At 38.3% G+C, this 19,516-nt stretch overlaps 1 protein-coding gene across 2 annotated transcripts in view; it reads right to left on the bottom strand.

Moving 5' to 3' along the window:
- Positions 1 to 239: 239 nt before the first annotated feature.
- Positions 240 to 19,516, bottom strand: part of strn (striatin, calmodulin binding protein) — a 54,272-nt gene continuing 34,995 nt past the window's right edge. For both annotated transcript variants that reach the window (XM_046857356.1, XM_046857357.1), the window contains exons 3-18: positions 19,028 to 19,101; positions 18,654 to 18,735; positions 14,186 to 14,362; positions 13,724 to 13,859; positions 13,456 to 13,618; positions 11,543 to 11,650; positions 10,706 to 10,849; positions 9,466 to 9,602; positions 8,798 to 8,973; positions 8,658 to 8,705; positions 8,100 to 8,221; positions 7,818 to 7,985; positions 5,791 to 5,937; positions 4,019 to 4,120; positions 2,701 to 2,787; positions 240 to 2,585 (exon numbers count right to left, since the gene is read on the bottom strand). In XM_046857356.1, the coding sequence (XP_046713312.1) occupies positions 2,416 to 2,585; positions 2,701 to 2,787; positions 4,019 to 4,120; positions 5,791 to 5,937; positions 7,818 to 7,985; positions 8,100 to 8,221; positions 8,658 to 8,705; positions 8,798 to 8,973; positions 9,466 to 9,602; positions 10,706 to 10,849; positions 11,543 to 11,650; positions 13,456 to 13,618; positions 13,724 to 13,859; positions 14,186 to 14,362; positions 18,654 to 18,735; positions 19,028 to 19,101 (2,041 nt within the window). In that variant the 3' untranslated portion in view covers positions 240 to 2,415. The remainder of the gene's footprint in view (positions 2,586 to 2,700; positions 2,788 to 4,018; positions 4,121 to 5,790; positions 5,938 to 7,817; positions 7,986 to 8,099; positions 8,222 to 8,657; positions 8,706 to 8,797; positions 8,974 to 9,465; positions 9,603 to 10,705; positions 10,850 to 11,542; positions 11,651 to 13,455; positions 13,619 to 13,723; positions 13,860 to 14,185; positions 14,363 to 18,653; positions 18,736 to 19,027; positions 19,102 to 19,516) is intronic.

The raw sequence follows: 19,516 nt of genomic DNA, 5'->3' as shown, positions 1-19,516 counted from the left end.
GTGGTCTTCTTCATGAGCGAGGCCACCGTTACAACTAAAACAAGCTTGGATATCACAACCTAATGCTTCCAATAAATACTGGAATATAAATGTATAGAAACCTGTAGAACAATTAGATCATACATCTTTTTGTAGGGGTGGGGGTTAACTAACTATTTAAAGGTGCTTTAGAAATTAGACACAATACAATAAAATCCATTCGTATTTAGATGTAAAGCCACAGAGAAATTGACACGTCGTAAAATGGTTCAATAAATAATTTACTTTTAAAGTCGTCCTATGTACAAGTCGAGTTCTGGGTGAACTTTTAACTGAACTGAGTCAAATATTATAATACAATAATATAATATGATAAAATATTAGAACTCTGTCATCAGAGGAGAGCCGCTGCAAACGGAAGGAAAGAAACAATTGTTTAAAAATATATGGCAGAAAACAGATTAAACTCATTCACGGATCGAATAACTTTACAGAACCTCAGAACTCTGAGCCTCCAGCTTTAAGAAGAGCAGCAAATCTGAACTGAGTAAAAATAATGGAAAAAAAAAATCTTCACATGCGGTCGGAGTGAGAAACGGCAGAAACCTCGGGTCTTGAATTTGATTTTTAAACCGATGTGTGCGGATATTCGATAAATACATCTTGCTTACATCTTTTACTTAAAGGAATACCTCAGAGTTTGTTTCTAGCTTGGTGTCCACTGCATTGGGAGTGTATGTGTGATTACCACAGACCCAAGTACTCCATGTGCTGAGAAAAGAACAAAACACCCATTTATTAGAATGATAATAGAAGCCTAAGGGCAGTTGTTCGGGGCCGTCAGTAAATGAATAATTAATTCATAAATAATAATTTCAATACTTAAAAGTCCGAAACGCACTGCATTTTGTGCAGGTGCAAGTAGAAGTTTTAATATTTTAGTTAGCAATTTTTTCCACTACAAAAATGTCTATGATCGTCCTTTAGACAAAAATCACATGACTGTTCTGGGTTCTGCACATTCAAAAGCATCTGCGGGAACAACAGGTTCTCCAAGATGCATAGTACAACCTACAAGGCAATTTTATCCATAAAGCACCACAGAAAAGCAAAGTGTATGTAGGGGAACATTATTTATTCGAATGTCATTGCTAGTAAATTAGAAATGGTGTCTAATTTTGTGTATGGATTTTAATTTTGCAAAGTGCTTTATTTAATGACTGTCAATTGAATTAAAAAATGTAGGCTTAAAACCTAAAATAAACTACATCCTTTCAAAGATGGGGCTAAATTTTCAGAGGAAAAAATGCAAAGTAAATTGCTCTAGGTCTGGAACAGCATTGGCAAGACCTTTATTGTTAGAATCTAATGTTTAATTGTTGATTCAAATAGTGACAGATTTTTGTTTATTTTTTTCCTTGTTAACTACTGCCCTTAGACTTTTATTCGAAGTGAATTTTGATTTGACACCTTTTCGTCACACAAGGAAAAGTCAAAATCCTAGGTGTGGGAATCCACACGTGTACGCGGCTGACCTAGTAGATAGTAATGAGGATAAAAAAATGCTGATGTATTCTTTTAAGATCTCCTTCAGTTAGACGCCCCATTATGTCAAAGACATTCACTCATTTTACAATTTAATTTCTAATTTCAAAATCAGCAAGGTGATCCAATTTGCAATGCTCATTTAAAATATACTGTATCTCCTTAACCCTATTGTGTACACTTGAGACTAATCCAAAGTGTCATGAAACGAGGAATGCTGATTAATATGTTACAGCATGGCACTCTGCGTGTGAAGAGCCAATAACACCGGGACGATTCCCTCCAGCCTGAGCTTGGCTGAGCCTTGTGAAGTTACCGCTGTTTACCTACACTGAATTTGGAAACAAAGGCACATCGTCAAACAGTTTACAGTGAGAGAATATCACACAGACCATCTAGGCCAGAAGCATTAAGTTCTCCAATCCTTCTCTTTTCAGAAAGCAGAAAAAAAAGGAAGAAGGAAAACAAACGGTGTGGGAAGCACCCGACTTGCTGTGAGGCTAACAAAGCGGGAGCGGCTCTGAGGGCAACCCTGTTACGTTGGAGAGTAGAGAACACGTGCACACACATACACACCCAGACACACACATTTCTATGAAGAGGTTCTCTCCAGCAGGGTTGGTGTCTAGACATCCCAAAGAGAGTGTTTATACTGAGCTGCAGTGTTGTGGATTCATCCTAATCCCCCACCCAGGCCTGCCTGGAGGAGGGCGTATGTTTTTCAGACGGGGGTTTGTAGGGAAAGAGGGCTGGAGAGATGTTCACCTGACATCCCTTCTCTTTATTCATCATCAGGAATCCCAAAGCACAAAGGGAAAGCCTCTGTTTAAAAGATAACTCTCATTGCCTTTATGGTCCATTTCCGTTCTTCAAGGCCACAGAGGTCAGGGGTCATACGAAGACTTTGGCGAGGGCGTCCGCTCCAGCACTGCCGATGTAGCACTTGGTGGGATGGAATGCCACATCGTTGATCGACTCGTCAAACTTCTTCCTGTGAGCCGTGAACTCCTGAATGCAGGTCTTGCTCTCCATGTTCCACAGGCGAATGGAGCAGTCGTGACCTGAGGAACAAAGAGATTTGACTTTTCCAACCAAACTGAACTAAAATATAAAAAAGTCTGTTTCATAAAATGAGCAGCAGCTGGACATTAGGAAAAATAGCTGTGAGATACTTACTGCCAGACATCAAATAGAGGCCATTGGGATCCACTGCTAAGCTGGTCACAGCATCCAGATGAGCCACCATGGAGTGAATAAGTTTTCCTTAAGTAAGAGACAATAAAAGATGAGATTAAGACATCCGCCATCATTCACTTTGGTTAATGACAGTAAATAGTTTTTAAATAAAAATGGTTTGGTAGAAAATGCATAATAGGCATTTTGGAGTATAAAGACATATAAAAGAATGAAAATGGTGTATAAAGAGCATTAATAAGGCATAATGTGCAGGTCCTAGATCATAATGTTTTAATTCAGAACGAAGAAAAGGAGTATAATGTCCTAAGTCCTAATTTTCTCCATAATTTTTCTGGATCAATTCCCATCCACCAGCCAGCTCTCACCTATCATACAAGGGTGAAGGCTAAGATCTGCTTCCTCTGAGAGGAAAAGAGCACTCTCCATCCTCTTCGCATATATAAACTTACAGATGCCCATGATTGACTTGTCTCACTGTGACTGACAGGAGAGAGAGATCTTTTTCACAGATGGCAGTAGAATCATCGGCATTCCAATTTGTGATCTCCAGACGATAAGAGTAACGATTTTCCGTTGTGCCACTCAGGAGCAAAATGAAATGTTTTAAGATATCACTAATAAAAATATTCTAGAACAACGCTGTGAGCCATAAATGTGTTCTAAAAAAAAAAATGCTATTAATAGCATATTCTACAATTAGGGCGCTTTAAGAAGATTGTTCACAATGTTGGTGGTCCAAAATAATGATTTTAATGAATCATCATTATTGGAATGAGTGTATTGAGAATGAGTGTGTATGAATAAATCAAGAATGAAGCATATTAATGTTAAAGAATGATGCATTAGGGGGGCATAACGCATGTATTCTAGAATTAAAAGTGTCGGAGAATTAAATATGTCTGAAATGAGATGGAAAATGTCTGAATTGTATTTTATGACAACACATGCCCCTTCTTCAACAAGAACACCACTTCTGTCAGATATGCTTCGTGACATTCTTGAAAGTGTGATCATCTACATCAGACTTCCAGTTTTCTCTCTTCAGTAAGCGAGGAGGTTGTGTCAGCCCAACTTTCAAGTGAACGACTAAAAACACCTGCTCAACTGTCCATCATTCAGGCTTTATATTGACCTGACATTTTATTAAGGAAAAAAGATCATACATTTTTGCATTCTGTTATTAAAATGCAGTATGTGTAATGAAGATTAATCAGGTCTGAAACAGACACTAAATGCTTTTTTTGGGCATTTCTAGTTCCATCCAGATGAAATTGCATGTGCACTGTGCAGGAACTACCTGTGTTGTTGTCAAAGAAACGGATGTGACGGTCCTCCTGTGCCGTGATGGTGATGGGCAGCGTCGGGTGGCTCAGCACTTTGTTGATCTGACGTGGGGCGTCTGAAGAAAAGCAACAAATGCACACAGTCAAATGGGATACCACATACCAAAAATCATAAGCAATGATAACAAATGAATCTGTATTTACTCTAAGGCCTAGAAAAAAGTGGAAGAACTGTATTACAGCGTTACCACCAGATAAGTTGGTTTGTGCATGATGTACTGCAGCACATTTATTTAACATACTTTCATTTCAAATCTTTAATAATTTCAGTTCTAAAATTTATCAATACAATAAAAGCACTGACAGAATTTCTACAGGTATATGCCTTTATCTTCTAAAGATGTGCATTCTGTTATTTCTGTTATTTTTTAATAAATATTTTTAATTCCAATATCGTCTGGAGGCAAATAATTAATAATTAATTTGTTTATCTGGTAGGAAAATGTAACAAAAGTTAAATTGGGCTAATCAAATAAACTCTTTTTACAGCAATTAAAGTTTGTTTCCCTCAGTGGAGGTGCACATGTTTAATTAAGAACTAGTGAACAGAAATATGAAACTCAGCTAATGTTTTATTTACTCAATTTTAGCTCAATATTTCATGTTGTACCCCAGCTGAAGCAGTGTATGCTATCTGGTGCTGATCAAAAATCTAACTCTGAAGGTGCCACAGTGTTGGAGTGAATATCTACCGTAATTTTCGGACTATTAAGCGCACCCAAATATAAGCCGCACCCACTGAATTTTTCAAAGATTTTATTTTGAACATAAACACGCCGCATGTCTACATTGAAACTAATAAACTTTACACAGGCTTTAATGAAAGACAGTGTATGTTACACGGCTTGTATCTAAACAGTAGCCTACCAAGAAAGTCATTGTTTACTGTCTTCCTCCTTCCTTTCACAACAATTTCTCTCGGGAATATTATCTTTTGGCATCTTCGTTTAACCATCTGTGAATCTTTTCTCCCGATGCCGTGCAGCTCAGAACACAGGTGAAGTGCTTTTTTTCATGCCCGGTTGTTTTCAGCGTGACGAATGATTCGCATTTCCTGTAGACAGTCCGAGTGAGCGGCAGGTTAAACGTCAGAGGAACCGCATCCATATTTATGATGTGGTGCGGCCCGATTTAGTGGGAGCGCATCTGATTTATTACAAAGACTTTCATTGGTTCACCTGAACCCATTCGGCAATTTCATTGGTCTAATGTTATAGGGCTCAGTTTTTTGGCTTGAAGCTTGTGAAACCGAGGGAAACGCAGGAAAAATCCATAAATTTGCCGCTTCATTGTTTAAGCCGCGGGTTTCAAAGCGTGGGAAAAAAGTAGCGGCTTATAGTCGGGAAAATATGGTAATTAACTGGGTCATCACAGAAGCAGTGTATTTATTTATAATAATCTAACAGTCAGAATTTCTGCACCAGTGAATGAAAACACTTACATGAAAGCTACCCATATAGCTAACCACTCGTTTTGCAAACTTCACATCCGAGCTCTCATGTAAAAATAAAATCCACCCACTCTTAACACTTGGTTCACTTCACTTGCACAAAAAAAAGTGTATTTTAAGAACAGACATTCAAGGCAGAAAGAAGTTTTATATATATATATATATATATATATATATATATATATATATATATATATATATATATATATATATATATAAAACGCGTATAAGTTTCAGTGCAGGTGAGTGTGTGTGTGTGTGTGTGTGTAAATGTACCAGGCTCTCCTGCATTCTGAGACTCCAGCTCCAGCACCAGCTGCCGTGTCTCCATGTTGAAGATGCCTGTTCTGCCGTTGCTAAAGGCTGTCACCATGTGAGCTGGCTCACTGCACACCAGATCCACAGAAGAAGGAATGCCCAACTCTATTTCACACACATACAGACCATAAAAAACAGACTTATGTCAGATGCTATGAAATTCATAGCATTTCATACACTTCAAAAAATGTGAATCCCAAATACCATATAATTTCAAAATCTGCTGTACATCATAATGCAACTGGAAAATTACTGTCGTGTACCATATACCCAATTAAATGCAATTTGAGACAAAAGAACAATGCATCAGAATATATAAAGATAATGGAAATTCACATTTATTTAAATTGCCAAATTTATGGAAGACAGTTTCCACCACTGAAAAAAAAAGGTTATTTTTTAATTCTCACAATTGCGTGATACAAACTCACAATTCCGACATTTTTTTAAAATTTCCAGTCAGTATTGTGAGGAAAAAAAATTCGGAATTGCGAGATATGAACTTGCAATTGTGAATTCTGCCTTTTTTTCCCCTTGCAATTGCGAGTTTATAACTCATTTGTGACACTTTCTGGAAAAGCACAATAGGAAACCAAGAGATGAGATTTATCTTAAATCAGAATTGAGTTTTTATCTCAATTCTGACTTGTATTTCCTTCCAATTGCAAGTTTGTATCATGCAATTCTGAGGAAAAAAGTCAGAATTTAGATAAAAAGTCGCAATAACTATTTTTTTTTGTAGTGGCGGAAACAGGCTTCTATAGAAATGTATTATGAAAAACTTGGTACAAATTAGTGTTTTACTGAGTTATCCATAAGACATAATGCCTGTGTTCTTTTACACATGTATTATGTCTAATATACATTTCCGCCTGTGCCAATTTCTCACACTTGTTTCAGTCGCAATTTTTTGTATGCATCGATGAATGACGCTTGTACCAATTCTGCATTATATTGTGTTAAGTTGAATTGGATGGACAATATTAAAAATGAATTTATTAGAGGAACAGAGCATGTAGGACGTTTTGTAGACAAGGTGAAGGAGGCCCGATTGAGATGGTTTGGACGTGTGCAGAGGAGGGACATGGGGTATATCGGTGGGAGAATGCTGAGAATGTCACCAGGAAGGAGGAAAGAAGAAGGTGAAGGAGGCGTTGTATGGATGTGGTGAGGGAAGACATGCAGGTAATTGGGTTGAAAGAGGCAGATGTAGAGGACGGGGGGTATAGAGAAGGATGATCGGCTGTGGCGACCCTTAATTAGAGAAGCCGAAAGAAAAAGATGTAATAATGAAATTAATAATGAAATTAATAATGAAACGATAATATGTACTAGTAAAATTATATTATACGTTATTGTGTTTAATTATGCATGAGACAGCAGAACTAAAAAAAGGTTTAGCATGACTATAGAGCATTTTATTCTGGTATTAATGCACAATGTGCATTCTAAAGTGAGAATGTTTTACTGAGCTATAAAAGGAACAACGCATGTGTTCTTGAGTACGGATGATAAATGTGGTACATCTGAGGTCTAAGACACGTACTAGAATGAAGATAATGTAAGGAAGGATAATTAATGGTGTTCTTTAGAATGCTTCATCACATAAAATTTTAAAGGATTGGTGTATTCAAGACTACATTTCAACTGCTTAAACAAAAATATATGCTTGATACAAAAATAACCTTCTAGACTGACACTGTTTTATTAAGGCATTAATTCAGCCTTAATAAAGTGTTGTACAATGTGATTAAAATGTTTTACTAAAGCATCATAAATGGGGCAAAATTAGTGTTTTCTAGAATGAAACTGCATTAGGGAGACATCATTAATGGGGCATGAGTGTGCTAGACAATGAGAATATTTTAATGAGGTATCACTGAGGCATTATACACACTGGGGATTGATGAGGATTCGTGTGTGTTATATGAAGTGTTGTAAATGAGGAACGAAATGCGAATGTAGATGAGATTTAAGGCTGTTACCCATGTCCTCGTTAAAGACGGCAAGGGCGGGTGAGCTGTCTGCAGCATCCCAAAGTCGCACTGTCCCATCTGCAGAACAGGATAGAAGCCGCTGGTGGGCTGAGCTGTAGACTAAACCCCACACTGCATCAGTGTGATCACTCAGCACCCCCCTCATCACAGACGGCTCTGTCACATCCAGACACGGACACAGTTCGAGAGGTTACAGAGGTTTATTATTTAGATTGTTTATCGATGGTTTTGTGTACCTCAAACTTGAAAAACTGCAAGAATGGAACGCACCATATGAGTCATAGGGGTCAATATTGGGATTCGGAGTGTTCCAGCTCTGAATGGTTCCGTCCACTCCTCCGCTGAAGCACTGCTCTCCGTTACTGCTCATGACCACACACAATACTGCACCCCTACACAGAACAACAGTGTTATCTCTACAACCCTATACACAACACTTACTGCACAAATTCATTCATGACCTGCCTGAAAAAACTTCCTTTTGTCCTAATAGATGCCTACTTGGTGTTTAACATTATTTGATGTAGCACTAGAGATTATACCCAGAGATTAACAGTAAATAATGTTTTGTCTGCATTTTGCTTAAATTTAAAACTTCTGAACAACTGCTTGAGCAGATAAAACTTTAAACACATGATAACAGAACAGAATGTCCTCACAAAGCTAAAAGCAAACCAGCAATAAACAGCTGATTAAATGGTTAATCATAATGATTCTGTTCTTTGGGCCAAAGGCTTTCACAGATATTTCTGATTAAAATCAGGCTGATATATACACCCTGTGAGTAATATGTTTTGTGCAAGGTGGTGCATGCAGTCATGACTTTACCGGTGAGCTCGGAATGTGTAAATGGGCTCTACATCAAGGGCTGCACACCTGAACAGAGAAAAAGAAAAGAGATATGGTAAATGGTAACATACCTGAATCAATCATAATGTCATTTAAAACTGAAGTCATCTGACTATTACTTTTTAGCAGGAGCTGTTTTCTGCAGGTTCCACATCTTTAGTGTATGATCCTCAGAAGCTGTAACCAACACCGGCTCTTGAGGGTGGAACGCCAGACTGCGGATGGAGTCGAAATGGCTCCTCAGGGTGAACTTAGGGTTCCAGGTCTTCCTCAGAGCATCTTTGTTGTTGGTGATCTGAGAAGAAACAAACATCAACTTGTGAAAAAAATTTCACTTTTTTTTGTTTGTGTATATATATATTTATAGGTAATCTAAACTCCCTATACCATAATGACAAAAGCGAAGCCAGATATGTGATAACTGCAAATTTATAAAAAAGGAAAAAAGTGAAATATCAAAATTTATAAAATATTTAGAGCCTTTGCTATTACACTTTAAATTTAGCTCAGGTGTGTCCTATTTCTTTGGATCATCTTTGAGATGTTTTTGCACTTAGACTTGGGTCCACACCTTTTGTACATGATTTGGAAAGGCATACACTGGTCTATATAAGACCCAACAGCTGAAAATGTAAGAGCGAAAAGGTCAAAGGAACTGGGAGCAGAGCTCAGAGAAAGGCTTCTGTCAAGGCACAAATCTGGACTCTTTCTTCAGAAAAACAACAACAAATCAAAAACAAAAAAACCCATTTCCGAATCATTTCATCACTTTGACGGCGGTACTCACATCGTAGGCCAGACTCTCAGCTTCGTTTGCAACAGTGAGTCCAGCCAACTCTCCCAGTCCCAGCTCATTCTCCAGAGCCTCATCCGCTCCCATTATAAAAGATTTACCAGTGGATGGAGGGAACGTAAGTGCTTCCACTGAAATACACACACAAACACACAACGAACGGCTTGTAAACTCGTGCTTAAAACGGCTTGTAAGTTAATGCTTGAGTTAAGAAATGATCATCAGTATGCAAATGAGCTGATGTACAGAGGGGTGACAAATTAAAGAAAAAAAAAAAACTGTGGCCGTGTTATTTATTTTTTTATTTTGCTGTCATGTTCCCCAGCACTTATCACTGCAAAATGTACTGCATATCAAAACCAAGTTCTTATGCCTAATCATCTTTACCATATGGTGAAACATCTCTATCCAGGTGGAAGTGGTCTCTTGCAGGATGACCCCACCTCCATTTACACAACATGTTGGTTTACTGAATGATTTAATGAGGATGAAAATGATGTAAATCATCTGCCATGGCCTTCACACTCAGCACATCTCACCCGGATCTCACACAATTAATAGACAGTAAAAATAAACAAACCGAAAAAACAAAACAAAACAAACAAAAAAAACATTTACAAGAGGTACAGAGTGGAGAAGGCATGAAAGAGAGACAGAGGGGAAGAAAGGTGACGGGATTAGAGATGGACGGAATTATAAGGCAAGAAAAATAAAAGAAATAAAATGAAACAGGAGAAAAACAGAAAGAATAGGAAAGGATGACAATGGCAAAAAGTGATAGTAATGTAAAAATACAGTATAAAGAGGAAAACATGAAAGAGAATGGTGAAAAAACTAGAAGAAAAATGAGAGAATGGAAACGACAAAATTGAGGAAAAACAAATAAATTAGAAAATGGTAAAAGTTAAATATTGTGGAAAAGAAAAAGAATAGAAAATGGAGATTGAAAATGGAGAGAAGGAAAAGGAAGGAAAGAAACAATTAGAAGCAAAATATACTTGTTAGAGAAAGCAAAAAAGAGGAAGGCAAGGCAAATTGAGAAAGAATGAAGAAATTAGATAAATAAACCAAAAAAAAAAAAAGAAAAAAAAAGAAGAAAAAGTGAGAAAATGAGGGGAAGGAAAGTAACAAGGGAAGAAAAGATTTAAATGTGTAATAAAATGTTAAGCTAAACAGCAGAGCTTCCACTGTATGTTGGATTTTCTCTTAGGTTTTGTGTGTATATAAATCCTACCTTCATCAGCACGGCCAAGATCATGCTCGTTGAGTCGTGGTATGCTGGGTCTGGCAGGGGGAGCCACAGGGGGCTGCATGGATGGAAGATCCTCTGCATCTCTCAGATTAGCCAACATGTCCTGTAGCTTAGACCTGTTCGGCCCTGTACACACACAAACCAAAGAGTGAGAGTGAGAGAGAGAGAGAGAGAGAGAGAGAGAGAGAGAGAGAGAGAGAGAGAGAGAGACAGAGAGAGACAGAGACAGAGAGAGAGAGAGAGAGAAACGAGATTCATAAATAAAACAACACAAGGGTAGATGTGTAAAACACACAAAGCCATAGGGGAAAAGTAGAATATCAATCACAGAAACACAAAAGGATAAAAAAAACGAGAACCAAAAGGAAAACACAAAGCTGCATAGGAGAGGCTCCCAAAAGAAAAAGTAAAAAAGTGTGGGTTATGAATATTGTGACAGAATTGGAAAGAATTCATGTGACTAAATATAAAAGGACAAAGAAAGTAATGAGGAAATATAAAAGACAAGTAAGAAAAGAGGAGAAAAGTAAAATAATGAAAAGGGAAAAAAAATAAACGCACAAAGGAATAGAAAACACAGCAACACACCGATGAATAAAGGAAATGGAACCTACAAAGAAAACCTATTAAAATGTGATTTCTCTGACAGACAGGCACAGAAACACACACACGTATAAAGGGAAAGGAGCTGAGAGTAAAACCGAAGGTGTCACAAACACAAAGAGGGAGGAAGTGAGGATGATCTGAATGGAGCGGTCCAAACTAAAGAAATGTTTCCAGACCAGTGTCTGACTGCAGCAGAGGTCTGGCCACACTTACTCTTCACCCCCTTTTTGCCCTTGCGCTCCTTCCTGTACTGCTCCTTGAGTTTGGAGATCAGGCTCTGGTCCACTTCCCAGGCCTCGGTCATGGCGTTCGGCTCCTTCTCTACATGGAGGATGGAGACAGCATTCAGTCTCAGAGCTCAGACACTGCAGCTGGAGCCGACGTACACCGTGTACCACAAAACTGCGATTTGTTTTAGTTCAGTGAAGTACAATAAATGTTCTGGATGTAGCATCTTCAAGGCAGGAAGAAGCATAAAGCAAATAATGGATGAAAGACCCAAAATATACTGATATACAGTTTATTGAAATAAGGTTAAATTAGATGTCATTGCTTCAATAATCTCGGTTTCAACTCAAATTTGTCCCTTATTCCCTTTAAACTAAAATTGGTAATGTTGGATGCATTGGTGCTTGCACCTGATTAGAACTGGCTTATAAGCTGCAATTTGAAGACAACAAGCAAACCTTCATACTTATCTTACATTGAGACAATCAGTGATTTTTAAGGCTCCTGATACATGGATAAATTTGGGGAAAAAAAATAAAAAATGCAGAGACTAGTATAAATATCTGGCATGTACAGTAGAACACAGACCTTTACATGTTTTGTTATCGAATACAATTATCTAGTTTTAGTACAGGGCTTCTGAATTCTCAGTTTTAACTGAGCTTTATTAACTGTGATTCAAATCACAGTTTTATAATAAGATGAGTAAATAACTCATTCTCCTTTCTCATCATTTCTATAGCAACCGGAACTTACAAGATGAACACTCCACATACTCTAGTCTTAATAATAGACACATAATAGTGAGGGTTTCTTTAAAGAGAAGTTTCTGTAACAAGGAAGGAGTTTCCAGTGTCGGCAGAATGGGTTTGAAGTTTTACATTTCGGTTTGAGTCTTCAGCAACTCAATTGTATTGCAGTCATTTACTCACACCCTTGACACTTCCTGAAGCTATATTAAAATCAGGTTTATATGAGGATGACTATGATGACTAAAGTGAGGTATTTCACTTTACTGATTCAATGAAGCAGTGACAGGCTGCTGGGAAAATCAGTTCAGAGCTTATAGACTGAAGGGTTAGAGCGAGAGACTTAACTGCAACTGAGCCACATCACAGCCAAAATGCCATGTGTGGAGAACATCACTCTTCTCTTATAGAAGACACACAGACACACACAAAACCATGCGAGGAAGAATACCACCCACGCAAAACTGTGCTCTCTATATGCAATACATGTAATAAATTTATGCTTAGACAGTTACGTAAAGTGTACTGAACAGTGCAAACTAAAGGCACAGACTGAAAACCATAACATTACATTGAAAAAATCTAAACCTTACAGGACTTTAGTAACTAAAGTCTGATACCAACAAAAACGACTCCAGAAATGGTTAAATAAAATAAATAAAAAAGTCTTTGTAGCTATACTATCAATTTTAATAGCTATATTGTCTAGCTTGCCTTCAAATCCTGCAATCAATAAAACTACTTTGCAATTATCAGGTTCTTTTCTGACTTGAATGCAAAATACAAATATTCCCTACATGCCACTGAACATAAGTGAAAAGTTAGGCCCAAAAATCTAGCTTTAAAATGCAATGCATGTCTAAAGCTGATCAAGACTTTGTGATTTACATTATAGAGAGAGAAATTTGTCAGTTCCTTTTTTTGTTTGTAAAAACACAGACAGACAAACAGACATAGTACAGGTACACATAGTATAGTACAGGTACACAGCAACGAAATGTAGTTTAGCATCTAGCAGAAGTGCAAATTAATTTCAAGAGGATGTGAGGGAACAGCTATTTACAGATGCTATAACAAAAATGATAACATGGCACAAACTTGTTTCACAACAAATGTAACTACAAACAGTAGTATTTGTTGAAGTCTTACCCCAATCAGCCATGTCTCCGGTGGCAGGAGATTCTGGTGAACCCTCCATGTCCTCACTGCTGGCCAAGAAGTCAAACCCCTTCAGTGCCTCCTCAGTGTCCGGGTCATCACTCAGATCAGCTGAGGAAGAGGAAGGCGATGGGGAAGCCTTCTTCCTCATCATCTGCCAGATAAAAAAGAAATAGAGAGAGAGAGAGAGAGAGAGAGAATAGTGAATGGGATGTTGCAGCTTATAATAGGAAGTAATAAGATAAGATGGTAAACACACTGTTGCCAAATCAATGATAGTCTTTTCCCTTCCGTCACTGTCTTCATCCTCATCCTCGTCACTGAACTCTGCAGCTGCACTTTCAATGAACTTGAAGGCCTCCAGTACTGTCGCTGAGTCAGACATCTCTGGTTTCCTGAGAAGACGAGAGAAACGAATTCTAACATCAAAGATGAACTCGTCTCTAAATGTGAATTCTGCTCCAAGGTAAAACATTTTTTAATTAATCCAGCTGCTAAATTTGTAGGATTTATGAAGAAAATATGACCATGTAGAACATGTAACATTAAAAAAAAGTCCAGCAGAAACATATAAGGGAATAAGAGATAAGGGAAAAATTCTGACTATTTTGCTTTTTAACAAATTTTCATCGCAACCTATTTCGCATCTTCACAATCCTCTCCCATTCTTGGTCCTGCTACTCTTCTGCATGAACCACTTCTTCCAATTTCCCTCACTCACCCCATCATGTTGGTGGTGCTTTCCTTCAGAGATGAAGGTTCCGTGCCGTTCACCATGAGCTCTGTCCTGCGTTCTTCAGCTCGCTCCACTGCGTCTCCAGTTAGCCCCAGTAACGCCTTCACCCTCTGAGATTTCACATCCAGGATAGTGTCCGTGTAGCCCACTTCCTGGAGGTACCTGAAAAGACAGATCACGTTAAATTGTTTATTTTAATGCATGATCGTCGGTAGTATTTTTTTTTTCGTTTGGGATGAAATGACATTCAGAGCAAAACTGCTTGATTTTCCAAGCTGTATCAGGACACATGAAGGCTATAAATCATGTAAGATGCACAAAAAAAAAAAAAAAAAAAAAAAAAAAATCAATACAGATTTCATGTTGCTGGGAGGGGTACTTTCGTGGTTTAATATATGCGGCTGTTGCTGTGTGGTTTTGAAAATACCTTTACCTTCATTCATTAAAAAAAAAAAAAAACTGACACGAAAACCCTGGTTACTGCTGAACAACAGATTATTTGATTGCAACAGATTATAAGACCTTTGACTGAAATCGATAAAAGCTTCTACAAAATGTGTTTTGCATTGTTTATTGACTGCCCCGAGAACTGCTTCTCAAAGTTTTTTGTTTCTCACTACAGAAAAACCATCAAACCTCTTGTACATGCTAAGGTTAAAAATGCATTTTCTGAAAAAACCTCTGCACTTCCCATATAATGTACTCTTGGGCAGTGACTGGCATACAGACAATGTTTGATCTACATGACTGGGAATGCAGGGATGAGTTCACCTACAATTTGATGATGATCGGCTGACCATGACAGCTGTGATCCTGTCCATCATTTATAAAAGAGAGTTAGTAATGAAACAACAGAGCCTGCTGTGAAAGGAAATTAATTAACTTTGGCATCTCCACGTGTTTTATTCCTCTTTAAACACTGCAAAATTGCCAGTGCTAACACACATTTACACCATTTTTTTCCTTTTGATCCATTTCTAGTTAGTTTCTGTTATCACTTATAACAGCTAAGGGTGTTAGAGTAAAGTAAAGAAAACAAGTCTGTTTTTTTCTTTCAGAAAAATAAATCAATCACTTATTCAGCTTATTACCAAGAATCTGGAAAGCATTCTGCCTTACACATTCCAGCGTTGGAAAGGAAGCACTCTAAAACGGACTTTTATGAAAGGCTGACACTGGAGACGTCTTTCAAAAGAATTACAAGTTTATATGGAGTCCATTTTGCACGTCCCTGTGCAAGTTGTTACTGTAGAAACAATGAATTAGAACTACTGGTGGCATGCAGTCAAGTCCAAGCTACTGCAGGAGCTACAGAAAATGAATCAACACTTTTGGAACAATCAGGAATCAAAATCAGGTCAGAACTGTTGCATAATAATTCCTGAAAACACCAGAGTCATCAACAGCAACAAAGATAATGTGTCACTGCTGTATATATAGATTGAATTCAGATTGAATTCAATAAAATTTGTTAATCTTACAGTCAAGAAAACATTGTAGTATTATTACAGGATTTATACCTCTTTATTACAGAACAATCTAATGAGAAAAAAAGAAAAACTTTGTTGATACAAACAAAAAACCTTCTTAAAAAGTCTGTTGTTAGCTCACTTGTGGAAACTTGGAGGCCATGCCATAACATTAAAAGCCTTAGTGCAACAGTACCCTCTGTAACATCCACACGCAATCTTTTTTTATCCAAAATAAACTGATTAGAATAAGAATTTAGAAACACTTATATAGATCCAAAAAATATATATCCAACTACACAAACCTCTCCTGAACTTCCTGCTGGAGCTGATGTGTGATCTCTGAAGAATTTGATCAGAATCTTTAAGAGCCAGCTTTAAGAGAGAAAAGTCAGAGGGGGGAGTGAAAGGAGGAAAAAGGGAAGCGTTCAGTCTCTTGCTGTACCAGTCTCTCCGGGCACAGAAAGGCTGAATGCACCAGCACAATCCACCATTCATCCTTCTTCACTGTCTCTCAAACTGCTTTCTCCCTTTCTCTCTCAACACACACACACACACACACACACACTTGCTGTACAGCAGTAATGGAACTGCCCTTCATGACCCTATGTAAGAGTGACACAATCCACCAAGTCCACTAAGTTCTCTCAGTGCTTACAAATCGTTTTTTACGAGATGAATTATTTATTGGTGATTTGGGATTTTTCTATACTCCTGTGTCATTTCTGACAAACTTCACACGTGGCATAATGTCATGATTTGTATCGCTATGCATGTTTTCCTTGTATCAATATTATTTTATGTTTGCTTTAACCTTTGATTATATTGTATTTGTTCATCATTTTGCTAGTTTGTAAAAAGTCCACAAATCCTGAAAGTCAACCACTGAAAATATCTTTAAAATAGTGTGAGCAAACAAACACAAATCTTATGGTTTTTTGTATTTATTTAAAGAGGATGCGAGAGTGTGGGAAGGGGGTGGTGGTGGTGGTGGGGTGCTCTTTGGTAAGATAATTGTTGTATACATGTACAGTCCAACCCCCGATAATTCACGGTTCGGAACTCGCGGCTCGAAAAATTTGTGGGTTCTCATCGGAACCTAACTTACAGCGAGTTGCGGATTATCTTAAAATTTGCAGGAATCCGCAGTGGGATTGACAGATTATTGCATTAAAGTGACAATGTCTAGTTGAATTCCCTAAGGTGTTATAGGGGCTATGGGGGTATGGATTTTCCAAACTCCGAAGTTCCGGGGGACCACTCCACTGTATTAGGGGATATTCAGTTCAGTTACACCAATCTTGTCACTGTGTATCTTGTGTCACACACAGGCACACAATGTGCACAGAGATAAGTGAATACGGCAGGCTGCTGTCATCTCTCGGTGTGCTGGCTCACTCACTGAAACACACTGCCCCATTTCTTTGAAACACTCGTTCACATTAGATTAACCCTAAAGCTAGCAGCTTCTCAACACTACTGACCCAGGACAGGAAATCAATGTGTGCACTCTAATAAAACCAGCAGACTGTAAAGCCTGGATTAATGCTCACCATGGTCATCTCATCTTCCAGTGGTGCATGATGGACAGTGGTAAAGGGCATTCCCATGCTGCCTTTATGGAGTGTCCCTTTAAAACCTGATTAAACTGACCAAACCATTTTTTTTCATGCCATTGCTTTCTCTGCCCAGAGCTCTCACAATGAAGCTCTAAAGAAATGGCCTCTGCTTTAATTCTGATAGCAGATATAAATGATGATTTATGCCTTGAAGCGATGTTGCAGGTTTTTTCTTTTTGCTGTGTAAACTTTCTCTGTGTGCACGCATGTGTTTTTTTTTCTTCTAACTTTCAAGATATTAATTATTTACCCAGCAGGGATCCAGATGCACTATTAGGATGGAAACAGCCAGCTGGGACCAAGTGCCAGTTTGGGTTACAAATTTATCTTCTTTCCTTCACACAGTAATATTTCCAATAGTCTTAAAGCATATCTAAAATCTTCTGTGCCAATCAGACCCACAAGATAGGGTTATAGTCTGTGTGCCTGCCAGATTTAGTGAAGGTGCCTCTGACTGTCAGGCAAAAAACAACAACAACAAAATAAATAAATAAATAAATAAATAATAATTTGCTGGGACCCCTGGATACTTCATTTGGACCGTGAACCCCAAGATAAACTGCATGTCAGTCGGGAAGAAAAGTGTTGTGGACTCTCTACCCAACAGTAAAGGAGTTGTGACCTCTGTGCCTGTTAGTCCAAGGAAAGAAAGTGCTGCCTTTTTCTTAAGGAAAGAAAGTGTTTGCTTAGTGCTAGTGAAGGAGGTGTGACCTTTGTACTCATCAGTCCCATAAATAGAAATTGGTCTTTGGTTTAGATATTTCCTGTAAAGTATGTGTGGTTGTGTGCCTGTCAGTCTTTGCTCTTTGTGCCTGCTAGTTTTATTTAAGCATCAGTCAGTCTTTCCCTCTGTGCCCGTCGGCAAGTCTTTCCTCTGTGCCCATCGATCGGTCTTTCCTCTGTGCCCAACAGTGCCCGTTGGTCAGTCTTTCCTGTGTACACGTCGGTCAGTCTTTCCTCTGAGCCATAGCTCCTCATTAACGTGGCTTAATATATCTATAGAGATACACACACCACCAAATGCTTTTTTGACAAAGCTTTTCCATTTTACCTGAAATTCATCAGATAGTCTAGCAACACAGGCATGACAGCGTTGAAAAATGTGAACAATCGACACTCGTCATTATGTAAAGAGCGAATTGCTTTAACTGCCTACCCAGATCAAGGTCGTTTGCTGAAGTCCTGCCTACACCGAGAGCCTTTCAGAGTGTGTGTAGGAGTATGTGCGATGCTCTGCATGCTTGTACGTGGGAGTGGACTTACACTATATGCTTGGGTCTGTATGTGAGTGAGTGCAGACTACTGTCTCAGTGACAGTCTTACTTGTGTTTGTGAGTGGGTTTGTTGCATGTATGCGTCACTCACTGCCTCAGAAGCTGTCTTCCTTGTTTCCAGCTTAGCTGGCTGTTAGGTGGTTCTGGAAGAGCCTCATTCTCATTGCCATCATCTGAGAAGGAAGAAAAGCTTATAAGGAAAAATCAAACATAAGCTCAATATCACTTTTGTGCTAAAAAAAAATTATATATTATAAATATATAATATATATTAGCATTCCTTTCTTAAACCAAACACAATTCCAGTTATTAAGCTGAAAGAAAAAAAAGAAAAAAAAAATTTTTTTTGGATGTTTTTATCATTGGAATCATTTGTCATCTCAGCTGGGATATCTAATTGAGGGGGTATCAGGGGGCGAAAGGATCCATGTGGTGTGTTGTAGCTGAGCAGTTGTTCAAGTCTACCTGAATCATAGCTCGGTGCTTTCATGTCTCCCTGCAGGAGTTCAGTCCCATACTTCAGCTTGTGGTATTTTGCCCTGCGGAGACGAGAAGAAAAAAAAAAAGGTTTTCATGCTTCTGTTGCCACAGTTACCATTGTGGTACCTTGAATCTGGAGCTGATTGAATCTATAAATTGCACACATAACGTGACGCGCATGACGGCTCGCTCCAACTCAGCTGGAAAGAAAGCTGTGTTCATTAGATAAGTCATTATACAAAGCGATGTACAAACGCTGTCTGAAAATAATGGCACCTAACATACCAATCATTGAAACTGTGAGTTTCAGCTGGTGGTTAATGGGATGACTAACTCTCAGACCCCCTGCGGAGGAAAAGAAACGCCAGGACATCACACTGTACAACTTGTCCATGTCCACTAGCCTCCAGAATTACACATGCTCATTTGGCAAACACGTTTATCTATAGCGGTTTCCAACTGAGCACAGTGTAC

The sequence above is a fragment of the Silurus meridionalis genome, chromosome 9 (assembly GCF_014805685.1).
Source record: "Silurus meridionalis isolate SWU-2019-XX chromosome 9, ASM1480568v1, whole genome shotgun sequence".
In the NCBI taxonomy this organism is placed as follows: domain Eukaryota; kingdom Metazoa; phylum Chordata; class Actinopteri; order Siluriformes; family Siluridae; genus Silurus; species Silurus meridionalis.
This window is presented reverse-complemented; position numbering and strand designations above follow the sequence as displayed.